This window comes from Pleuronectes platessa, chromosome 16 (genome assembly GCF_947347685.1).
Source record: "Pleuronectes platessa chromosome 16, fPlePla1.1, whole genome shotgun sequence".
Lineage (NCBI taxonomy): Eukaryota > Metazoa > Chordata > Actinopteri > Pleuronectiformes > Pleuronectidae > Pleuronectes > Pleuronectes platessa.
The window spans coordinates 25,160,905-25,182,753 of NC_070641.1; the positions used below are offsets into that span (position 1 = coordinate 25,160,905).

The 21,849-nt window shown below is 41.7% G+C and overlaps 1 protein-coding gene across 2 annotated transcripts; it reads right to left on the reverse strand.

Moving 5' to 3' along the window:
- Positions 1-3,259: 3,259 nt before the first annotated feature.
- On the reverse strand, positions 3,260-21,637 carry scn4ab (sodium channel, voltage-gated, type IV, alpha, b). 2 transcript variants are annotated; one of them, XM_053444143.1, is made up of 30 exons: positions 21,506-21,637; positions 21,156-21,293; positions 20,904-21,022; positions 20,570-20,659; positions 20,344-20,472; positions 20,118-20,209; positions 19,095-19,379; positions 18,950-19,013; positions 18,695-18,836; positions 18,410-18,607; positions 18,186-18,275; positions 17,653-17,874; positions 17,460-17,531; positions 17,270-17,371; positions 16,829-17,185; positions 16,541-16,736; positions 16,179-16,387; positions 12,624-12,732; positions 12,375-12,529; positions 11,023-11,196; positions 10,817-10,939; positions 9,949-10,233; positions 9,711-9,764; positions 5,917-6,054; positions 5,694-5,798; positions 5,323-5,593; positions 4,379-5,000; positions 4,004-4,148; positions 3,852-3,929; positions 3,260-3,601 (listed from the first exon to the last, which is right to left on the reverse strand). In XM_053444143.1, the coding sequence occupies exons 1-30, from the start codon at positions 21,635-21,637 to the stop codon at positions 3,260-3,262; spliced, it is 5,238 nt and encodes a 1,745-aa protein (XP_053300118.1). The 2 variants fall into 2 exon arrangements, with proteins under 2 accessions (XP_053300118.1, XP_053300117.1); XM_053444142.1 differs by having other exon boundaries at positions 17,653-17,891; positions 18,191-18,275; positions 18,407-18,607.
- Between the last annotated feature and the right edge of the window lie 212 nt (positions 21,638-21,849).

Sequence of the window (21,849 nt, forward strand, 5' to 3'; positions counted from 1 at the left end):
GTTTTGATTGTGGGAGTTGCTAGTGTTTTTCATTTCTCAAATTTCGTCGTGCGTAATGGAACTGTTTGTGGATGATTTGATCAGTTTCACTATCACAGTTCCATGGAGTCGGCAGCTCTTGTCAGAGCAGGCACCATATTCCAATGTGAGTAGGTAGATTCGCCTTGTTCCAGTTTTCCGAGAGAAAGATGTGGATAGATATTTTACAGTCTTTGAGTGTAAAGAGTTATGGACTCTTCTGCTGTGGTGTGTACTCACTGGTAAAGCTCAGGACGTTTACGCAGCATTTTTGTTGACTTATGTATGTAAAATATGCTCTCAATTGTAAATACTTTAGATTACTTTAGCTTTAGTTTATGTGGAAGCAGGTGATGTGTGATGACTAATGACAATAAGAGATGCTGTAAATGGCACGGAATTTGTGTGTGACGCGTTCAATAAAGTTTTCCTGGTATAGCACTGAGTGTGCATGAAGAACACTGTTGCAAACTAACCCCAAAGACAGCCTTAATTATGAGTTTGTCAAAGCCAGTATTTTGTGGGCATACAAGTTCGTACCAGAGGCATAGCAGCAACAATTTAGCAAGTATAAAAAACACGAGTCTCAAACATGTGAAACATGTGAAAAAGAGACATCATTTGACCACAGGTGTTGAGTGTAGCAGGTTAAAACGTTTGAGGATCTTAAATCCTTGGTGCTTATCGAGGATTTTAAAAACTGTTTACTTGAGCATGTTGCCACTTAAGTGAACGAACAGAAGGCTGTAAAGTCTAATGCTGCGATTCTTGCTGATGATAATGAACTCATCCATTAAGTGCACCTGGTTTAATGATCATCCCAGTCCAGGTGTAAGAAGAGGGGACACATTGTTGCACATTGTATCACTTTGGAGAAGAAGAAGAAAAAGTGCTAAATCTGTTACTTTTGTTAAAACTTCGAGTCCGGTGTCTGAGCTGCGTCCTGTGAAGGGTCGGTTGGAGCTGGAGATTTATGTTCCGTTCCGTATGGATGGCCCTGTATCCCTAACCAGGGAAAGTGACATATTGCTGATTACTATTTGGAGGGAAACTGCAGCATCACAGTCCTTCATTTTAAGTGAGTTGTTGCCTCTCTCTGTCTGCTGTTGACTCAAATGTGATGGTGCGAGATTTTTGCCTTATCTCTGTGTGCCTTTGCATACTGTGTACCTTGAGTCAGAATTGGTTACCGGACTGGTAATTGTGGGGGTTCGCCCAGATTTCCCCACAAAGGGGATTCATCGTCTCTTAGGGAACCACTTAGCGTGTTTTATGTGGTCTGACAAGTGTCAAAATGCTTTTCAGCGTCATAAACCCTTAATGACTAACACCCCCGTGCGTGCAGCACCAAATTTTGAGAAGCCATTCCAATTTGCCATTGATGCGAGCGAACTTGTAGAAGGAGCTGTTCTACTTCAGGAGGCTACTGATGAAATAGAACATCCGGTATCGTATTTATCTCTCCTCCCCTTTACTCTTTGCTCTCCTGTCCTCACAGATGTGACGGTGAGCTGATGTGGCCCGGCCCAGTATTTAAGGGAGGGTGTAGAAGAGGCTCTCTCAGCAGCAGCAGCTTGATAATGATGATGATGTTTTTCATCGTTGTGTAGGTTTCTTATTGTTTGAGGCCGGACGTCTGGTCGTCCAGTTTTCGGGCTTATTTCTACTTTACACGGACCTTCAGGTTTATTAGTTTAGTGCAGGAAGCTCTGGGTCCTTCGGATCCTGTGGGCTGGCCCAGACTTCCTTATGTTTTGTTATTTTTGGCCATACCTCCAGACTCCCATAGTTTTGGTTGATTATTGTTTCCAATTTTTGTAAATAAACTTTGTCATTTTGTTGAAACTAAGTACTCAGTCAGCATCCCTATTTTATATTCTGGCCACAAAGTTGAGCAAGGTTTTCATTTTCTGATTGTGGCCGTTACATAATCAGAAGTTTAAATCTTGTTTAGGGTTAAGAACAGAGGATGTTGCCGCTTCTTCATGAAACAAACTATAATTTGTGAATATGGTCTATACTAATAAAATTAGTTTTCTGGATCTTTCTTTTAATTGACAGTTTGGAAACTTCCTCATCAATTAGCACTGACTCTGCGACTCCAGTGGCTGTGTGACCAACATTCACTTTAAACTCATTTTGTGTTTGACTCATTGAACTTTCTAGGACCTCGTCTTCCTGATGGTTGTCCTCTGCGGATCCCCCGGTACAGAGGCTCCGCTGCCAGCCGAGGTACGCGAGAGGACAAGAGATGAAGAAACTGCAACTTCTCGTCTTTATGATCAATTTACAATAATATATTACTTTTATATAAGTGCATTCTTCTTCTATGGATATTTTGTGTTAATAATACAAATAAAACTGGCCTGTTATGCATCAGCTTTTGATTGAATGAGCTCACTTGACTTGTGATCAATGTGAATGTGCGATCACACACCAGAAGGTGGCAGTAGAGCTCTGTATTTTTTAAGGGCGGACTTGAGGATGTGATGCGGGATCACGTGTCTCAGACACCAAAAAATTAATATTCACATCAACAATGACGTGACGCAAAGAAATGGGATGGGAAAATTAGTTTGATCTAAACTAAACTAAACTACTCTAAATTAAACTAAGTGATGGATGTTACTGAACAGCTCATTAAAAAAATTAACACATGAATCTGTCTCATTGATTGGTTAATAAAGGGATCGGAGGTCAAAGGTCACAAAACGAAAAGGTTGAGAACTAGTTACATTTTTCACACTGAGCTTATCACATGTTTAACTTGTTTTACTATTGGAAACAAATGTCTTCTGAACTTCTATTTGAATAAGAATAAGAATAATTCTTATCATAATAATAATTTGTATTATAATTTGTTATTATCTATTGTTGGTACAGATTGGTTTCTTTAATACAAATAACATCATATGATTGGTCAACACAAATTTCCATTAAAAGATGAAGCTTCTGAACATGAACCAATCAGAACCCTTTAATATGATCATTAAGCCAACACCCACATATTACTAGTCTATAATCAAACACAAAGGTTAAGAAAAATGATTAAAAAGTATCAGATGAAAATGAGGACGAAGTTATAAAACATTTTTGATAAGAGGAACAGAACTGATGCATATTCAGCCTGATGAACTTTAGTCTCCTGATTCTGAAGTTAAATAGTCGTGAGTCTGCCAACAGGAAACAGGTGAGTTCACAAAAAGCAGAAAAGAGAAGAGACACTAAACACAAGGCCTCATCACACGGTCGACTCTCTCAGGTTCTCATCTTGCAGTAGCTTCGGGGCAGTGACTGGAGGAGCAGCGTGAAGGAGAATCTCACTCTGAAGCTCCACCTGAGCCAATGACTCAGCAGAGTCCTGGTTGTCTCCGTACAGCTGACTGATCCGTTTAAACACAAGTCCTTTTGTCTCCAGAGACAAATCCTCATCTTGATGCCCCCTCGTCTTCTTGCGATATTTGTAGGACGCCACTTTGACCGTCCGCCGCAGGAGGTGTTTCCTGTACGATCTCTGGATTACCATCGCCGCCACCTCTTCATGCTTCCTCCTCAGGGTGCTGCTGATTGGTTCATATGACACCTGTCAGAAACAATTATACCTGTTAATACATCAGTTTGTTAAACAGTCAAAGCCCCTCAGAAACATTTCATAAAAAAAACTTCCATCTGAATGTTTATCATTCACGTCAACAATTTGAAAGAGTATTAAAAACAAAAGAATTGTGCAAAGTAAAATTGAATCACTTGATTTAATTTTCTAATTCAATTTCTGTTTTTTCGGTGTAAAATAAATGGTTAGTTAAACTTGAGGTTGAGAAAATAGAATAAACCTTGGATGGGTTGTTGGCCATGAATTTCTCCTCCATGTTTGCTTTGAGAGAATCCATCGCTCCTGAATCACCCAACACCTGAAACATATATTCAAATAAAATATAATATAATATAATATGATATAATATAATATAATATAATATAATTTTACCTGTGCAGTGAGAGCGAGCAGGACATCCAGACAGTGAATCTTATCTCCAGGAACCAGAGGAAGATCCATGCGGATCAGTTTGACAGTGTTAGGTTTGGGAATCCTCAGAGGATCCTGCAGAATGTCGCAGAAGTCCGACAGCTGACTGTAGGAACCAGGAGGGTCCATGAGAGAAGGTTTGACGATTACACATCATTAGAGTCCATAAGATTCCATTACAGACAATTAGACACAATGGGACATTCCTCGATTTTTTGAACAGCAGACCGTATCAGATGAGATTAAATTAGATCAAGCTAAAGGATTGATAATCCTCCAGATAAGAAACAGACTGTGATTGTTGTGCTGCAGGCTGGACTCACCTGTTGGACTCACCTGTACTGAATAAACTGTGACGCGTTGGGATCAAACTTCTCCCAGGTTTCATAAAACATCTCGAAGTCGTCCTCACACAGCGGATCGCTGCTCTCCTCTGTGGCCACGTTGAAGTTCTCCAGGATGATGGCGATATACATGTTGACCACCACGAGGAAGGACATGATGATATATGTGGTGAAGAAGACAATACCCAACGCTGGGCTGCCACAGTTCCCTCGGACCATGGATCCTGGGTTCTCAAAGTCTGGGTCGCAGTCCGGTGGTGTGTTCATGATGGGACTCAGCAGACCATCCCATCCCGCTGACGTGGTGATCATGAACAAACAGATCATACTGTTCCCAAAGTTCTCAAAGTTAAACATGTCGTCTATCATGCCCTCCTTCTTCACGTATGCAAAGTTGGACATCCCAAATATGGAGAAGATGAACATGATGAGGAAGAGGAGGAGGCCGATGTTGAAGAGGGCAGGAAGTGACATCATCAGGGCGAAGAGCAGGGTCCTGATTCCCTTCGCTCCACGAATGAGACGAAGAATTCGACCGATACGAGCCAATCGGATGACACGAAAGAGCGTTGGCGAGACAAAGTACTTCTCTATGATGTCAGCGAGGAGGAGACCTGAAGGAGTGAAATGAGAGAGGGATGATGGTGAAGATGTAGGAATGAAGGTAAGAGGAGGGAGGGATGAAGGTGTGAAAGGAGGAAGGGGTGAATGTGAGAATGGATGGATGAAAGAGATAATAGAAGGAGGGATGAAGGAGAGGTTGGAGGGAGGGATGAAGAGGACACATAAACTTTGACTTTTTCTCAGTATTAAAATCAATTTCCTGAAATTTACTACTTTACTTTTTGTAAAATGTAAAAAACATTTTAAGATCTTGTCTCTAACTAAGAAACGTTATTGGATAATGAGACGAAACATCAGCTGACCCTGACTCACCTCCGATGGACAAGATGACGACCACAAAGTCAAAGATATTCCATCCCACGGCGAAGTAGTGCTGCCTGAGTGCGATGATCTTCAGAGAGCACTCTGTCGAGAAAATGATGATGAAGACGAGGTTGACCCAATACAGGACCATCTCTTTCCCTGCGCTCTGTTCATCCGTCTCCACCATCATCGTCACCATGTTGAGGCAGATCAGCACCATGATGAAGATGTCGAAAATCTGTGTTGTCACAAGGTCAAAGACCAAACCCTGGAACTTGTTCTACGAGACATAGAATATACAACATTTCACTTCACACCTGTGTTCATGGTCGGAGCCGAACAAAATTGAAGTAGTTCAAACAGGAAGTAGCTGTCCTGACCTGGGGGCGTGGTACAGGCTTTTGAGGTTTCTTGGAGCCCAGTTTCTTCATGGCATTATAATATTTCTTCTGCTCTTCCGTCATGAAAAGATCTGTTCCTCCCATGTAAAGAAACAAAAACATGAACTGACAGAAACAGAATGTTCGTCATGGAGACGAAGGTGCGTCTCATCGTCCAGCACTCAAATTGTTAATCATTTTATTTCAGTGAATAGAAACTTATCTTTGCTTTCTGCTGGTTGAAATTGTCAATGATGACTCCAATGAAGAGGTTGAGAGTGAAGAAGGAGCCGAAGATGATGAAACAGACAAAGTACAGGTACATGTACAGGTTGTCCTCGTACATCGGCTGTGACTCCACCTACACAGAAGGTCAGCATCACGACAATGGTCAAGTCAGTTTTATTTTAAAATAAATAAACTTTTTACCAGTGCTAGTTTCATAACCACTGAACGAGGATCAATAAGTAATAATAAATAACCAGATCAGTGCTCGTTCTAACCCTGTTTGCTGGGCATGTGGTAATGTCCTCAGAACCTGAAGTGAAGACCTGGGGCCTCATTTATAACCGTTGCATCTTTAATATATATTTTATTTGTGCGTAAGCCACTTCTCCCGCAAACATTGGGACCTATAAAACAAACTTGACGGGAGAACCTATACACTTCTACCCAAACTCTCACCCATGCACCAGAACATTTTGGAAACGTGAAAATAACAATGCCGACGTGAGGAGGTGAACTGAAGCAGATTATTGATCCACTTCATTATTAACATTAAAATCATCAATTATTTGTTCTTGCATGACAAATCTGTTCCATGAGAACCTTTCATTGAAAAAAAGGTAAAACAACTTAAAGGAAATTACAGTTAAATGATAAAAAATAAGAACTGTTTTTCATAATATCTTCTAAAACACTGCGCATGTATCACAAGTACAACTGTATTTTTTATACTTTTACTCCAGAGCACCTGAAGACTCATTATATTGATTCTATAGATCTGTGAGCTTAGATCTTTGTGTCGAACTGAGTCCAGTAGCACAGTATTACAGTATTACAGTTTTACAGTGTAACAGTATTACAGTATGATTTTATTACATTTTCACACAGACCGACCCAACAGAACCATCCCAGTACAAACACACGTTCTTCTCTCAACATAACTAGTGGAAATGTAGAATGGGGCATCGGTACCTCCTCTGACATTACGCTTGAACATGGACATGTTTGTTACTTTTTGCTTAAAACGGAAATAGAATTACCAAAAGGCAACAGAACAGATGACTGCAGGTGAAGTGTGATTTATCAAGCAACAGGTTTGCATGTGCAAGGTTTTATGAATGCCATTTTCTGCCTTTGTAAACAGGTCTACTGTCAGTATATATCCTATACACTGTTTTATAAATGAGGTCTCTGGACTCAGTCCACAGCACTTGATGTAAAAAAAAAAGTAGATCTGTAAATTGGGCCATAACTGCTGCAAAATTTGCAAATAGATGCACTGTATGATTGTTTGTGTGAATGGGTGAATGTAAAACTGTACTGTAAAGAGCTTTGAGTGGTCATCAAGACTAGAAAAGCTCTATATAAATAAAAAACCATTTACCATTTAAATTTGACCAATCACAGACAATGACAAGTTTGACTGACAGCATATTTAACAACGAGAATCTAACTGTTGAATAATAAAAATATGAGTAAAAACAAATCCTGCTTCATAGACCCCAGAACTTATTCCCCAGAACCTGAAACAACCGAAGAATCAGTTGTTTCCATTGTTGATAACACCCACCCACAAAACATTACATCAGTTATTAAATAGTTATTATAATATTGTTTATAGTTATTAGTTATTTTTAAAGTAACATAAAGTTAGTATATAGTTTTCATATAAATACAAATTATGAATATTATCAAGTTAACGTATTGTCAACATGTATTTATTGTATAGTATATATGTGCTGCTTAAAACAATGAAGGGAACACATCACAGTATAAAGTTCAACTTAGAAGAACCAGTGGTTCTGAACCAGTAGTTCTGAACCAGTGGTTCTGAACCAGTTTCTCTGATCTGGTGCAAATCAAAGTAACAACAGGTGAAATGGAGGCAGAAGCAGGATGAGTTCTTAACGTGGTGTCCACAGACAGCTGCTCTCTGCTCCTCCTCCCTGACTCCTCCTAGTTCTGTGTTCTGCTCCTCCTCACTGCTGGTAGCATGAGGAGCTACCTGCTTCTCCATCAGGCTGTACAGGTAGTCCAGCTCCTCCAGGAGGACACATCCATACCTGTGGTCACAAGAAGGTTTGTGTCCAAAGACCCTGGAGGAGACACCAGGAGAGCTGGACAGTAGAAGAGCATGAACCCAGCAGCAGGACCAGTATCTGCTCCTTGACTCCATGAGGAGGCATGAGGGGCCGAGGTCCTCTAGTGGGACCTGAGCCCACAGCTCCATTCACCAGAGAACACCAGGACCAGCAGTTCAGTGTTAATTTTGGCAGCTATTTTTGATTTAGTCTTAGTCTTTTGACGAAAATGAAAATTAGTTTTAGTCACATTTAGTCATTTTTATCCTTCTTAGTTTTAGTCTAGTTTTAGTCACATTTAATAGCCACATTAAACTCCTTTTCTATCAAAACATATAGCTGCAGCCTAATAGCTTAAAAATATATATTTAGTTTTAAATGTGAAAACAAAAAGTGAGAGCAGGTCAGACTGGAGGCGAACACAGAAACTGAAGCTCGGTACAAACCAACTGCAGCTTCTGCTCTGATCAAGAAGCTGCTGCGCTGATCTCTGATCAGCTGAGACCAGAGAAACTCGGTGTTTTCACTGTTTCTATAGTTAAGAAGCAGCCGGTGAGTCAGTGAGCGGCTGCTTCAGGTGAACGAGCTCTGATCTCACTGTGTCTCTGAGCGAGTGAGCGGGGCGGGGGGCGGAGCTACGGACCGGTGCGCTATCTGGCACACACACACACACAGAAACACACACAGACACACACACTCGCCCGCTACTGATACTTCATGACGGCCTGATACGATGATGTTTTAAAAATTATTGTGACTTAGTCAACCACCAACATTTTCGTCTCGTCTCGTCAACGAAAGTTAAAATAGATTTAGTCATAGTTTTTATTTTCAAAGATCGGTTTTCATTACGTCTTCGTCTCGTCTTCGTCATGGAAAAAAGATCGTTAACGAATATTTTTCGTTATAGTTTTCGTCAACGAAATTAACACTGCAGCAGTTCCACCACTGGAGCCTCGTTCTTCTCACAGATGGTTCACACTGAGCACATGTGACAGGTGTGAACGAGCCTGGAGACGTCGTGGTGAACGTGATGCTGCTGTAGCATCATCTATGACCAGTTTGGTGGATCAGTGCAGGTCTGAGGAGGCAGATCCTGGGAGGGTCACACCTTCATGTCATAGCCATTGTGCACTGGGCCCTGGGTTCCTCCTGGTGCACTGGGCCCTGGGTTCCTCCTGGGTTCCTCCTGGTTCATTGACTGACCCTCACGTTCCTCTAACCTAAATCCAGTTGAGCACCCATTGGTCGTCTTGTTTCGGTGCATCCGACGCCACCAAGTCCGTCCACAGTCCAGGAGGTGATGATCCAGGTCTAGGAGGTGATGATCCAGGTCTGGGAGGAGAACCCCCAGGACTCCATCCTGCGAAACCTCAGAAGCATCATGTCCAGATGTCGTCAGGAGAACATGCAGGCAGGAGGAGGCCACACCCACTGAGTCACATGATGACTTCACATGAAATTCACACCAGTTGGATCAGCCTGTGGTTTCAGTTTGTTACTGGGATGTTAAGTGTGGTTTTGAATCCAGTCCTCAGTGGGTTGATGGTTTTAGTTTCCATTATTTGTTGTTACGTCATTTTGTTCTCAACCAATTATACAATGTTTATCAGTGAAGATTTTCAACTTGAATAATTTGTTAATCATGGTCTGATGTGTGTTTTATGTGTTCCCTTCATTTTCTGAGCAGTGTTTGTTAGTTTATACTAACGTCTCTGGAGTCCACTGCTGCGTACATGATCTCCATCCAGCCTTTGAATGTGGCCTGAAAGAGACAGATTTTATTCAGAAGAATTTATGAATTGATTATTTGAGATTGATTGTTAATCTTCTGAGATCATTGACTATCTGGTTAAAATTTTTGATTATTTGAGTATAAATATTGATAATCTGAGTTGATTTCATACAAGGAGCTCGTAGTGTTTATGTGACATAACGTGTTGGCTGACCACTTGCAGCAGCGACAGGTAGCCCATTCCCACATTGTCGTAGTTGACCTTTAAGTTCTTCCAGCGAGCGTCATTGAAGTTTGCGTTGATCAGTGCGAGACACTCAGTCTTGTTATTGACGTCATCAGGATGAAACCTCTCTGCTGAAGTTTCGTTGAAACAGTAATAAAACTTTCCTGCAAACATATTTACTCCCATGATGCTGAAGATTAACCAGAAGATCAAACAGACGAGAAGAACATTAAAGATCGACGGGATCGCTCCGACCAGAGCATTCACCACCACCTAGAGACAGAGAGGTAAATAAACAAGTTGTTACGTGAAGAAAACAATACAAAACTGGATTAAAATAATTATAATAAGAAAATGAAATGAAAAGGTTGAAACATTATTGAAACTAATTCAAAATATAAAAAAAACTAAAAAGACACTCTTTAGAAAAAACTAGAATTACAGCACTTTGGTTGTTAGCCTCCACCAACCAGTGCAATTTCTGTATTCAAAAGAATTCTCTCAAGTCGTTTCGAAGATATCGCATAAACAAGGAAAGAAATGTTCCCTTGTGAGGTCAATGTGACTTTGACCTGTAGCCACCAAATTCCATTCGGGTCAACCTTCTGTCCAAGTGAATATTTGTACCACATTTGAGGAAATTCATTTTCGGCATTCTTGAGATATAGCATTCCCGAGAATGGGACACACGGACAACACGAAAAAAATCAGTTAAAGAAAGTAAATCTGAACCAGATGATGTTTGAAACTCAAACTTTGTAGTTAAACGATGTTAGTGAAACGTTGAGCAGAGTGACAAGTCCACCTCTGATGCCTGTGTCTGTCTTTATGTCAAGGTTCAAAGTGCCTGTCTCACCCTCATCCCCTCAAAGCGGGACAGGGCCCTCAAGGGCCTCAGAGCTCTAAGAGTCCTGAGGGACTTAATGGCTCCCAGGTCTGAGTATCCCAGGATGTTTGCTGTCAGTGATACCAGAGATACCTGCAAGACATAACACACCTGGTGACATACCGCAGATGACCACTTGATAATTGTATCAGTACGTTTATTGATCCTGTTCTTACATCTACGATTACGAAGTCCAGCCAGCACCATGCGTTGGTAAAGTAGGTCTTGAATCCATATGCGATCCACTTGAGAAGCATCTCGATTACAAACACGTAGGTGAACACCTGGTCTGCATATTCCAGAACCATCTTTATCACCCGACGCTGCTCCAAGTAAATGTCCTCGAATGCCTGTTCACGATGAGACAACGGTTATCGCCCTTAACTCTCAGTGTCAGGGTTAGGTCACATGGAAACAAAGATCATTGATTATCGTTCAACTAAAGAAAATCTGTCTTGATGTAACCTGACTGTTTAAAAAACAAACAGCTGACTGTTGCTAGGGGAAAAGATGTGAGCATGAATGTTTTACTTTACTCCAGTAATATTATGTGTTATTTCCTGTTGTATTTGTCTTTACATTCCTTAAGTGTTTTTGTTTTACTTCCTGCTCTTGGTAGTTGATTGTATGAGTTTTGAATAACAGTGTTTTTCTCATTCTCTGAGCATGTGGTTTTTATTTTGTCATTTTCTTCGACTTTTTCTTTATGTTCCATACATTTTTGGTCATTGCTTCTTCCAGCCTTTCATTGTTGACATTAAAGTATCTTCACTGCATCTACCTGCATTCATGTGTCCTGTATTCATCATGTCAGTACAAACTGAACAGATTATTCAATTGGACGATGACTTTGACCTCTCAGAATTTTACCTGGGAGGTATCGAGGGGTAGGAACTTATCTTCCCAACAGGCTTTGACTATTTCACCGGCTTCCTTCTCACACTGGAACAAACCTGTAACGTCACCGTGTGAGGTGACCTACCTTCACTTCCTGAAGAAACCTGCTCCAAACTACAGAGGCTGCACCCTCATCACCTGGCCTCTTTTTCTTTGTGATTTTATTTGCTTTGTTTTAAGATGATCTGATGCCTGAAAAACTTTGAATAAAGATTTAAGCTGTGTAGGTTTTTTCCACTCAGGTTTTTTTTTGTTTTGAAATGTCGTTTTTTTTGATTTTGTGTTATTATATCTAACTTGTCGTCTTTGTGTTTATTGAAGATTTATCAAGTTTATTTCAGAGTTGAAAAGTTAAACATCTCACCTTGGTAAAGCATGGCAGCCATGTTAGTAGTCAGTTTGTAGTCCATTGTTAGCTATTGAAGCCATGTTGTCTTCACAAGTTAGTAATCACACTGTACACATTCCTGAGAACCAATAAGATCAGTCACGTGACCAGATCAAAGAGACCAACAAACTCCGGGAGAAGTTAAGAGTATTTAAAAAATATATATATTTTAACATTCTTTTGAACAAATACAATAAAACAACGAATGAATTCACACAATTAGTGATCAATAATCATATTTACCAGCGCTCCACTGCTCAGCAGAATCATGAAGATGATGAAAGTCTCAAAGTAGTTGTGTTCTACGATGGAGAAACATGTTCTCCTGAAGTTAGACCAAACCCTACCTCTGCCCTGGGAAGGGTCTATTTCCAGGAACGGACATCTATGATAGCACTCTGAAATATAAAAACACATGATTTATCTGAATCAGTCAATCACAGGGCATGTGTGTGTGTGTGTGTGTGTGTGTGTGTGTGTGTGTGTTCATACTGGTGGTACAACAGTCCTCAGGTGTGTTTGACTCATGATCTTGATCATCTTCATCCTCTTTGATATCAGGAACTGTCTGTACTGTGCTGCAGAACGACGACTCGTCACACTGAATAGATTAAATACATGTTATACCCAATACAATAACATAAAGAAATGAATCATAATGAAAATGATAATCATTCTTATCTCAAAATGAAATAGCCACTGCTGCTCTTAAATTTGTCCCTTGGCTAAGAACAAGCTGTCCACCCCACCATAATAGTCATTATGACTTACAATATTCACAAGTCTGTAATCATTTGGGCCACACAACTTAATTACTTATTAAATATGGGCTATACAAATACAATTTGATTGATTGACTACAGAACTGTTGTCCTGACTTCAGTGGTGATGAAATGTTTTGAGCACTTTGTCCTGTCCCACCTCAAAGACATTACCAACCCCCTGCTAGACCCCATGGGGAAACATGTCTCTGAACCCCAGACCATCAGCACTGGATCACCCCAAATGTTTTGTCCTTTTTGCTTTGTTCTTCTCCCTGTACACAGACACCTCCAGTCACCAGTCCGTCAAGCTCCTGAAGTTCCACACAACATCACTCCATCAGACTTATCTATGGCGGGGACGAGTCTGCTTACAGCTGGGAGATCGACCAACCTGTGATCTGATGCGCCAACAACAACCTGGTGTGCCGACTTCAGAAACAGCCAAGTCCCTCCATCAACCTGTGAGACTCTCCAGCGGACGCGGTGGAGTCATTCTGCCTCCTGGGCACCTTCAGCACCCAAGACCTGAAGTGGGAGCTGAACATTTAGTCTCCGTCACCACATCCAGCAGAGGATGTACCTCCTGCAGCAGCTGAGAGACTCACCCTGCCGACGCCGATGAAGGTGAACTTCAACACTGCCATCATTGAGTCTACCCCTCCCACCCTGGACATGGACTCTTCAAGCCATTTCCCTCTGGCAGAAGGCTCATGACCTAAACCTCATGCCACAAAAAAAACTTGCCTGCTCACTCACTCCCACTCCTGTGATCACATCATACCTAACCCTAACGAGCTCCCCGTCCCACAACGCATCCAATACAAAGTCCTGCTCCTCACTCACGAAGGCCTCCATAACCAGGCCCCCCCAACCAGGCCTCACCGACCTCACTGACCTGCTCCACCACCACACTCCATCCCGTTGGCTCCGCTACTCTGATGCTGACCTACTGTCCCATCCACTCAGGACCAAGCACCGGACCTGGAGGGACAGAGCCCCTCCAGAGCTGCCCCCTCCCTCCGGAACTCTCTCCCCAAAGAAAGCAGAGACTGCACCAATCTCACAATGTTCAAATCACAACTCACAACTCACCCTTTCAGACCTGCTTTTAATTTGTGATGTTTATTGTGTGCTTTATGTTTTTAGTGTGTAGCTTTTTATGTTAATGTTAACGTAATGTTAATGTTAATGTTAATGTTAAGTATTATTATTATTATTACATTTCTAGTGACATTACGAGTAAACTCGGCTGTTTAATCTGAGTCTTGCCAAACACCCACCACTGTTGGACACAGGTGTTGATTAGGGGAGAGCGGGGTAATGTGAGACACCCTCTGTATCTAGGCAACGGAACACATTTGTGGTCAGGTGACCATTATGATTTCAAGCCCCTCCCATTCCCCCCCTTGCCATGAAGGAGAAGTTGGTGCTGGTTCTGTGGAAAGTATGTTCTTTCACAAAAATTTGGTTTTTGCTTGTAAAAGTAAATTTTCTTGCTTTGAACTTAATCAACTGTTGTGTCAAAACAAATTGAATCAGGTAGAAAAACTTATATCATACATGTTGATGAACTTCCAACATATAAGACCATGTGGTTGATGCTAGCTGAAGATTAGCCTGAAATGCTAAGAGATGTTGTTTATTCTAAAACAGTGGCTGTTGGGTAAAGTGGGACAGTGTCTCTCTTTACCCCACCATGAAGCACAAGTTAAGTTTAGTCTTAAACATATTCTAGTGTTATATTACATTATATATGTTTTATTTTGAATGTCATAAACATTGTAGAAAAGCCATCATGCCAAGAAACTACACCAGGAAGACGACCTGGGGCCAAACACCCCTCACAGAGATGGAGAGTGCAGCCGCTGAGGTCATGAAGGAAAGAAGTCCTTAAGAAAAGATGGAAGGGATAGAAATATTGATAAGACAACCCTCAAAAGATTCATAAAGAAAAAAGAGAAAGGGAAAGTAGAACCAGTAGCCTGGGGTGCAGTAGCTGAGGTAAAGAGAATATTCACAGATGAGATGGAGGAGGAGCCAAACACTGGAAACAACTAGCTGACCAGTTCCATGGCCTTGCTCCAGTTAAGAGCCGTGAACTGGGATTTGAATACGCAGAGAAAAACAATATCCCTGTCCCTGCCAATTGGACAGAGAAACAATGTGCAGGTAAGCTAGGGTGTGCAAGAGATCACATCAATCAAATTTCATGCCACATGAATCATAATAATCATAAATGTGCTTAATTGACCAATCCCCATGATTCTGTTACTAGTCCGATATTAGTTTTGGAATGTGTGGTTGTCAATCTAGCTGTAAGGATTTTATGTGTTGTTATGGTAGTTTAAAAGTGGAAAAAGTAAGTGGACCAAAACAATCATATTTTCAATGCCCTTTGTCCTGAAGACAGTCTGATCATTTCCAATGCTAGAAAACATCCTGAATTAATGGAAAATGTGTAAATTTTACTTATATATCATTTCAGCCCGCCTATAGGGGAGAATGTAAAAAATTTCCCACATTACCCCGCTCTCTCCTACACCATAAATATTCAAAAGTTTCTCTAAAGACCTCGTCGCTCCTCACGCTTCCTCATCGGATTAAATGTCCTTCTACACCAAACACTTGATAGTTTCCGTTGTAGAATAATAACAAACTTCACTGGTCAGAAAACACTGTGTCCCTGAACAGGAAGGGACAGGGCAGGACCTGAGCCTGTTTTTCTGAGGCTCAGGTCTTTGAACGGGTGCATTAGGCTGCTACGGATGTAATGTTATGGTTAGGGTCAGTAGTGGCCTGTGTCATATTCTTTGCTGTGGTGCTCGGGAGTTGGCATCAGGAGCTGTGGCACCAACAAACAGCTCTGAGGGGGAGATGGATCTGTGTGGAGGCCATGACTGAGAAGAGTGGAAAACTAAAAGCCATCATGGCCGAGCCCTCTCTTCTCCCGTCTGCTGAACTGAGGCAGCTCCGACTCATCAGACATCAGACATCACCTTCAGTCAAAACACTGACAACTATATTTCAGGAAAGAAATGCTGCACATTTTGGACTCTGTATATTACAAAGAATGAACAAATTGCACAATAACACAACTGTATCCCCATCTCTATATTGCAAAACAATGTTTATACAGCCTTGTGTATGTATAGCATTAGTTCTACATTATTGTATATAATATTTCTATTTTTATTTCTATATCCATATTTCCCCTGGCACTGCAACTTTCTGGTGTCATTTGTGGATTTCCTATTGACCAAACATTGAGCAAACTTAAATTTACTTGGGAATGGTTTTCTTTCTCTTCCTCGTCACCCTCCTCATCTTCACTTTCAGATGTCTCAGATTCCGACTCTGCCTTGGCAATGGGCACCCTCACATTGTCATGATTACAGCTGAGGCTGTTTATCTCTGACAGTTGTTGGTCTGAAGTCACAGAGGTTAAAGGTAAAATCTCCTTTGAGATCTTGTTATCATCTTCACCATCAACTCCTGTAAAGTAATTATAAAAAGTCCACGTCATTTTCAGGTCCAGGTGTAACCCTAACACCTGGACCAAAAAAATTAACATTAATGATAAACTACAACAAACATAAATGGAGGAAAAATTCATAAAAGTTCCTGGTCTGGTAACCTTAACTGTACCGATGTGTTCTTGTTCATGGTCCTTCTTCCCCATCAGAGTCCAGATATGCTCCACGATCCTAGACCTTGTCCAGGAGACAGCCCTGTTGATCCGATTTATTGCAATCTGCAAATTGTTTTCTCCTTCATCTTCTGGAGCTGCCAGATTATCTCCACTGAAAGAGCTAAGCAGCAGGGCCAGGAACAGATTCAGGACCTGAAACCAGACCAGGATAATATTCAGGCCCTGAAACCAGACCTGGAAGCAATTCAGTACCTCAGGTTAACTTACCGCCTGCAGTGACTCACCACTAGGTTTCCGAGGACCATGACCATCATGAAGACAATCAGACACATGGCCTGACCTGAGACCTCCATGCAGTCCCACATGGTCTCGATCCACTCTCCACACAGGACTCTAAAGATTATGAGGAATGCGTGGAAAAAGTCGTTCATGTGCCAACGAGGAAGTTCACAGTCCTCTGCGATGCGACAGACACAATCTTTGTAGTTCTTCCCAAACAGCTGCATACCGACGACGGCAAAGATGAAAACAATGATTGCTAGAACCAGAGTCAGGTTCCCCAGAGCCCCCACAGAGTTCCCGATGATCTTAATCAGCATGTTGAGGGTTGGCCACGACTTGGCCAGCTTAAAGACTCGCATCTGGACACAAGACAGGGAGCAAAACAAGTGAGAGCAGGGTGAGGGGATAAGAACAAAGACAGGTAACGATGAAATCCTACTGACCAATCGGAATGAGCGCAGCACAGACAGGCCCTGAACATCAGCCAGTCCAAGCTCCGCCAGACTCATTGTGACAATGATGCTGTCAAAGATGTTCCAGCCCACCTGTTTCCATGACCACAGAGAAGACACTCATCAACGTGGTAACAGTTGCCACTCAGCATCACTTAGCCGAACAGACAGGAAGTCTGACCTGAAAGTAGTAATATGGGTCCATGGCCAGAAGTTTGAAGACCATCTCAGCTGTGAAGATCCCTGTGAAAACCTGTAGCATCAGAGGTCAACAGGGTGACTGTGATATCATGACTCTGGTGACTGATGAAACCTGCTGCCTTCAAACAGCTGTGGTTATGTGATGCGCAATGTCAGGACTTTTCTTCACTCACCAGGTTCCCGATGCTCAGCAGCTCCTCAAACTCCTCCGTCATTGGATAATGCTCCAAGGCCATGAAGACCGTGTTGAGAACGATGCACATGGTGATGCCGAGGTCAACAAACGGGTCCATGACGATGGTGTTGAGCCGCTGTTTCAGCCACCTCCAGCAGCGGCAGCAGTTCCACTTCAAGAAGACATCAGCGAAGGCATACCAACACACGGGACACGGCCTCTGGTCATCCTCAAAACCTGAAATATGATAAAGTTTGAAAGTCTTATCCTAACTCAAGAGTAACTTGACCTCCAGACCTGATGAAACATGAGGTTCATCAATTATCTTTGTTCCCACCATCACTCAGGGTTCTGTGCTACATTCCCTTCATCATAATCTACACTGTGGTGATTGATGGGAAAATAAAAGTCAACAATTACAACCAAACAAGCAACAAACCAAAGAAAAAAAACAAAAACACACAAACAAAGATCTAGAGTTCTAAAGAGTTTGATTCAAGGATCTAACAGACAGTGTGTGTTTATATGTGCGGTACCTTCTATGGCAGTGTGGTCTTGATCATGACTCTGCGTTGCATTTGGGTTGTGTGATTCTGAAAGCACCGCCATGCAGGCCGCCTCCTGCAACAACAGTGTTAGTAAAAGTAATATTTACATTGTATCTCTGTTGTATCAATGTTGTATCTATGTTGAGTCTATTTATGTTTCAATGTGTTTCACTCTTGTGTTTGTGTTAGTCCGTCAGCTCTGACGACCTCGTCTCTCTTCTTCAGCGCTTCCAGGATCTCAGCGTACTCCTCCTCTTTACGTTTTGCCTCAGAAAGCGTGGCCTTATTCTGCTCAGCGTACGCCATTGCAACCACCGCCAGGATCAGGTTAATGAGGTAAAACGAGCCCAGGAAGATGACGAACACAAAGAAGATCATGTAGATTTTACCTGCTGCTCTCAATGTCTGAAGAGAGAGAGACAGGTGAGAGAGAGCAACAGGTGAGAGTTGTAACCAGTGATGACGACTCTCTAATCTGCGCTGCTTACTTACCAGCATGAAGAGATTTTCCCAGAAGTCCTGGGTCATGAGTCTGAACAGAGCCAGAAAAGCCCAACCAAACGAGTCATAGCTGGTGTAACCGTAGTTTGGATTTCTACCCGTTTTCAGACACATGAAACCCTCTGGACAGACCCTGATCACATCATCATTAATGACTATCATCATCACCTCATTCATATCCTAAAAATCTTCCTCATCAATATTTTCAGTGTCATCATCATCACTATCATCATCATGGTAACGTACCCTGCATCAGAACTGTTTCCACAGAGCAGAGCATCCATGTTTCCAGGAAGGAAGTAATGATTTTCTGTCCGAAATAAAAAGACAAATATTAAGTAAAAAAAATTGTTTGATGAAAAAGGTTTTTTGTCAAATCAATAATTCAGACCTGGGTTGTTGATATACTCATAGAAATCAAAGTTGCTGGTTCCTGTGTCATTGCCACAGGTTTGGTTGCTGAGGGTGATGTTACCAAGGTAAAAGGTTTTAGGATCAACATCAGAAGAGTTGCTCCTAAGCAACGGAGGTATCAGGACACACTTCTGTCTCAGGTTTCCCATGAAGAGCTGCAGGCCGATCAGAGCAAAGACACTGAGGCAGAACACCGTCAGGATCATGACATCAGCAAGCTTCTTCACTGATTGGATGAGAGCTCCGACAATCGTCTTTAGACCTGAGGAGGGCGCAGGATAATACTCACCGACCAATCAGATGATGAAAATCAAAAACTAATCAAAAGAGACTGAAGGTGTGTTTGACTCGGACTTGGTCTGGCTGTGTCTGACCTGACATTACCGACATGACCTGTCGGCGGCTGTAGGGGAGAGTGAACGAATGCAGACGTCAAGTCTTGTAACATCAGTGATTTCGAGGTGTTTGCTTTTTTCAATGCAAATAAAACAGATGTTTTGGAAATCCTTGTGTTTTTGAACAAATATCAAGGAACATCAAAGTTGACTGAAACTTTGTTTCTGCTGAAAATTGCATGTCAGTGAAGCCTTCAGGCAAACAGAGCAGATTTGTGACATTAGAGAAGCAACTCCAAGGTGTAGCTGGAAGAGACGGTCTGACTGCAGCTGGCTTGCTCCTGCCATGTTTTAAAGTCACATGACCTGGTGACGTGCTGAATGAAGTCAGACAAAAATTCCAACCACCATGCATCACATTAAATCAGCGCTGCATCAAGTCAAAGACACCTTGAGCTGAACCTGAAACATTTACTTCAATTGTATTGGATAGGGCTGCAATGATGTTTATCCCTGATACTCCAAAGTGTTTTGTGGAACACTTCACCCCCCCTCCATCATAGCACAGAGTAGAGAATCAGTGAATTTTCACTTTTGTGTGAACAAGCTCTTTAAGGAAGACTGAAGGTGTTAAATTCACCATAAAATGTTAATCACTAACTAACCAGGGATGACTGTGATGGTCTTCAGTGCTCGAAGAACTCTGAACGTTCGCAACGCAGAAACGTTTCCCAAATCTACGAACTCTGTCAGATATCTGAAACACAGACACGTCATCATCTTCATCATCACCATCATCATCATTATCACCAACACCACCATCATCTTCCTCATCATCACATAACCATCATCATGGCTGTGCTTCCGATCAGGAATGTTATTCTTGCTTACGCCATGCTGATGACCATGAAGTCGAGCCAGTTCCAGGGGTCTCTGAGGAAGGTGAAGTCTCCGACACAGAATCCTCGTGACAAAACTTTGATTGTTGCCTCAAACGTGTAGATGAATGTAAACACGTATCTGTTACACAAAACAAAAACTTCAAATGTCAAAATATACGGTGTTTGCCTGTGTGGGGGGGTAGTTGTGCGTGTGTGTGTGTAGGTGTGTATCTCACTCCACAGTCTTGCTCCAAGACGGCGGATCACTCATCGTCATGAAAGCACAGTTTGTCATAATCGTCATCATGATGAATAAGCTGAATAAAGTTTTCTATTTTAAGGAACATGATCAGATAATAATTGATCGATATCCTGTTTGATCAATTCGTGGCACAGCTATCGATCCAGATACAATCAAAGTTATCTGTATATTCATCAGGCGCAACAATGAAATCCCCCGGCGCTGCTTCCTGGTTGGCTGATGGTGAATAGCTTTTGATTCTTTAAATTTCTTTTTTCACTTTTTTTGTTAAAATGAAGAACACAGATGTGTGACACCACAAAGGATATGAATGGATGAGTATCCTAATGGCGAGGGTTCTCAAACGACTGAATGGACTAAGCAGGAAACAGGCGGGTTCAGCATTAAACCTGTAGATGATGTTTCCTCTACTGAGCACGATGAATGTCTGCAGACAGAGAACCATACAAAAGAACTTTATTAAATCAACAAAACAAAAGCACTGTGAATGACTAAAGAAAAAACAACAACTATGACTGTAACCTTCATGACCTCATCACATGATCTATCTCAACAGAAACCTTGTGTGATTGATAGAAGGGATCCAGATCCTCCAATGGGCAGTTGAGGAGCCCAGCGGGGGGTTCTCCATAGATGAATGGTAGGGTTTTCCCAGCCTCAAGGTCACTTGCTGGTTTAGGAAGATCTTCCTCCGCTACCTGTCATGGAGAGAGGCCGCATATCAGAAACATTTCAGGTAATTCTGAGGCTCTTCTGTTTTTCCTAATCACATCATGTGTCAGGTCCAAGAGGGTTAATGTCATCCAGCAGTCACATTTGTTCAGTTATTCACATATCAATTTACAGTATAATGTTAATTGACTGTCAGTGTATTTTTACTTTATTAGTTTTCAATCAATATTTCATATACCTCAATGTTCTTTTCCTTCCTTTTCTGATCCTCTTTCTCTTCAGCTTCATGTCGCTGTTGGATTTGCTCTAGTGAAGCAGGTGTAAAGCGTCTAAAGACTTCCACGCCAAGAGGGGGCAGCATAGGTGCCATCCTGACATTATGCAGCGCTGCCTGAACCCCACCTTCACAGAGCGACTGGACAGGAAACTACATAAAGACAGGAAGTGAAATAAGAGACACAAAAAAACAAAAAAATATAAATGGCAACAAAGAAATAAAAGTGTACTCAACTAGGATATTAGTGAACAAGGTAAATAAAAAGTTTCACAAACAAATAGCTATAAAACAAATGAATAAAACAG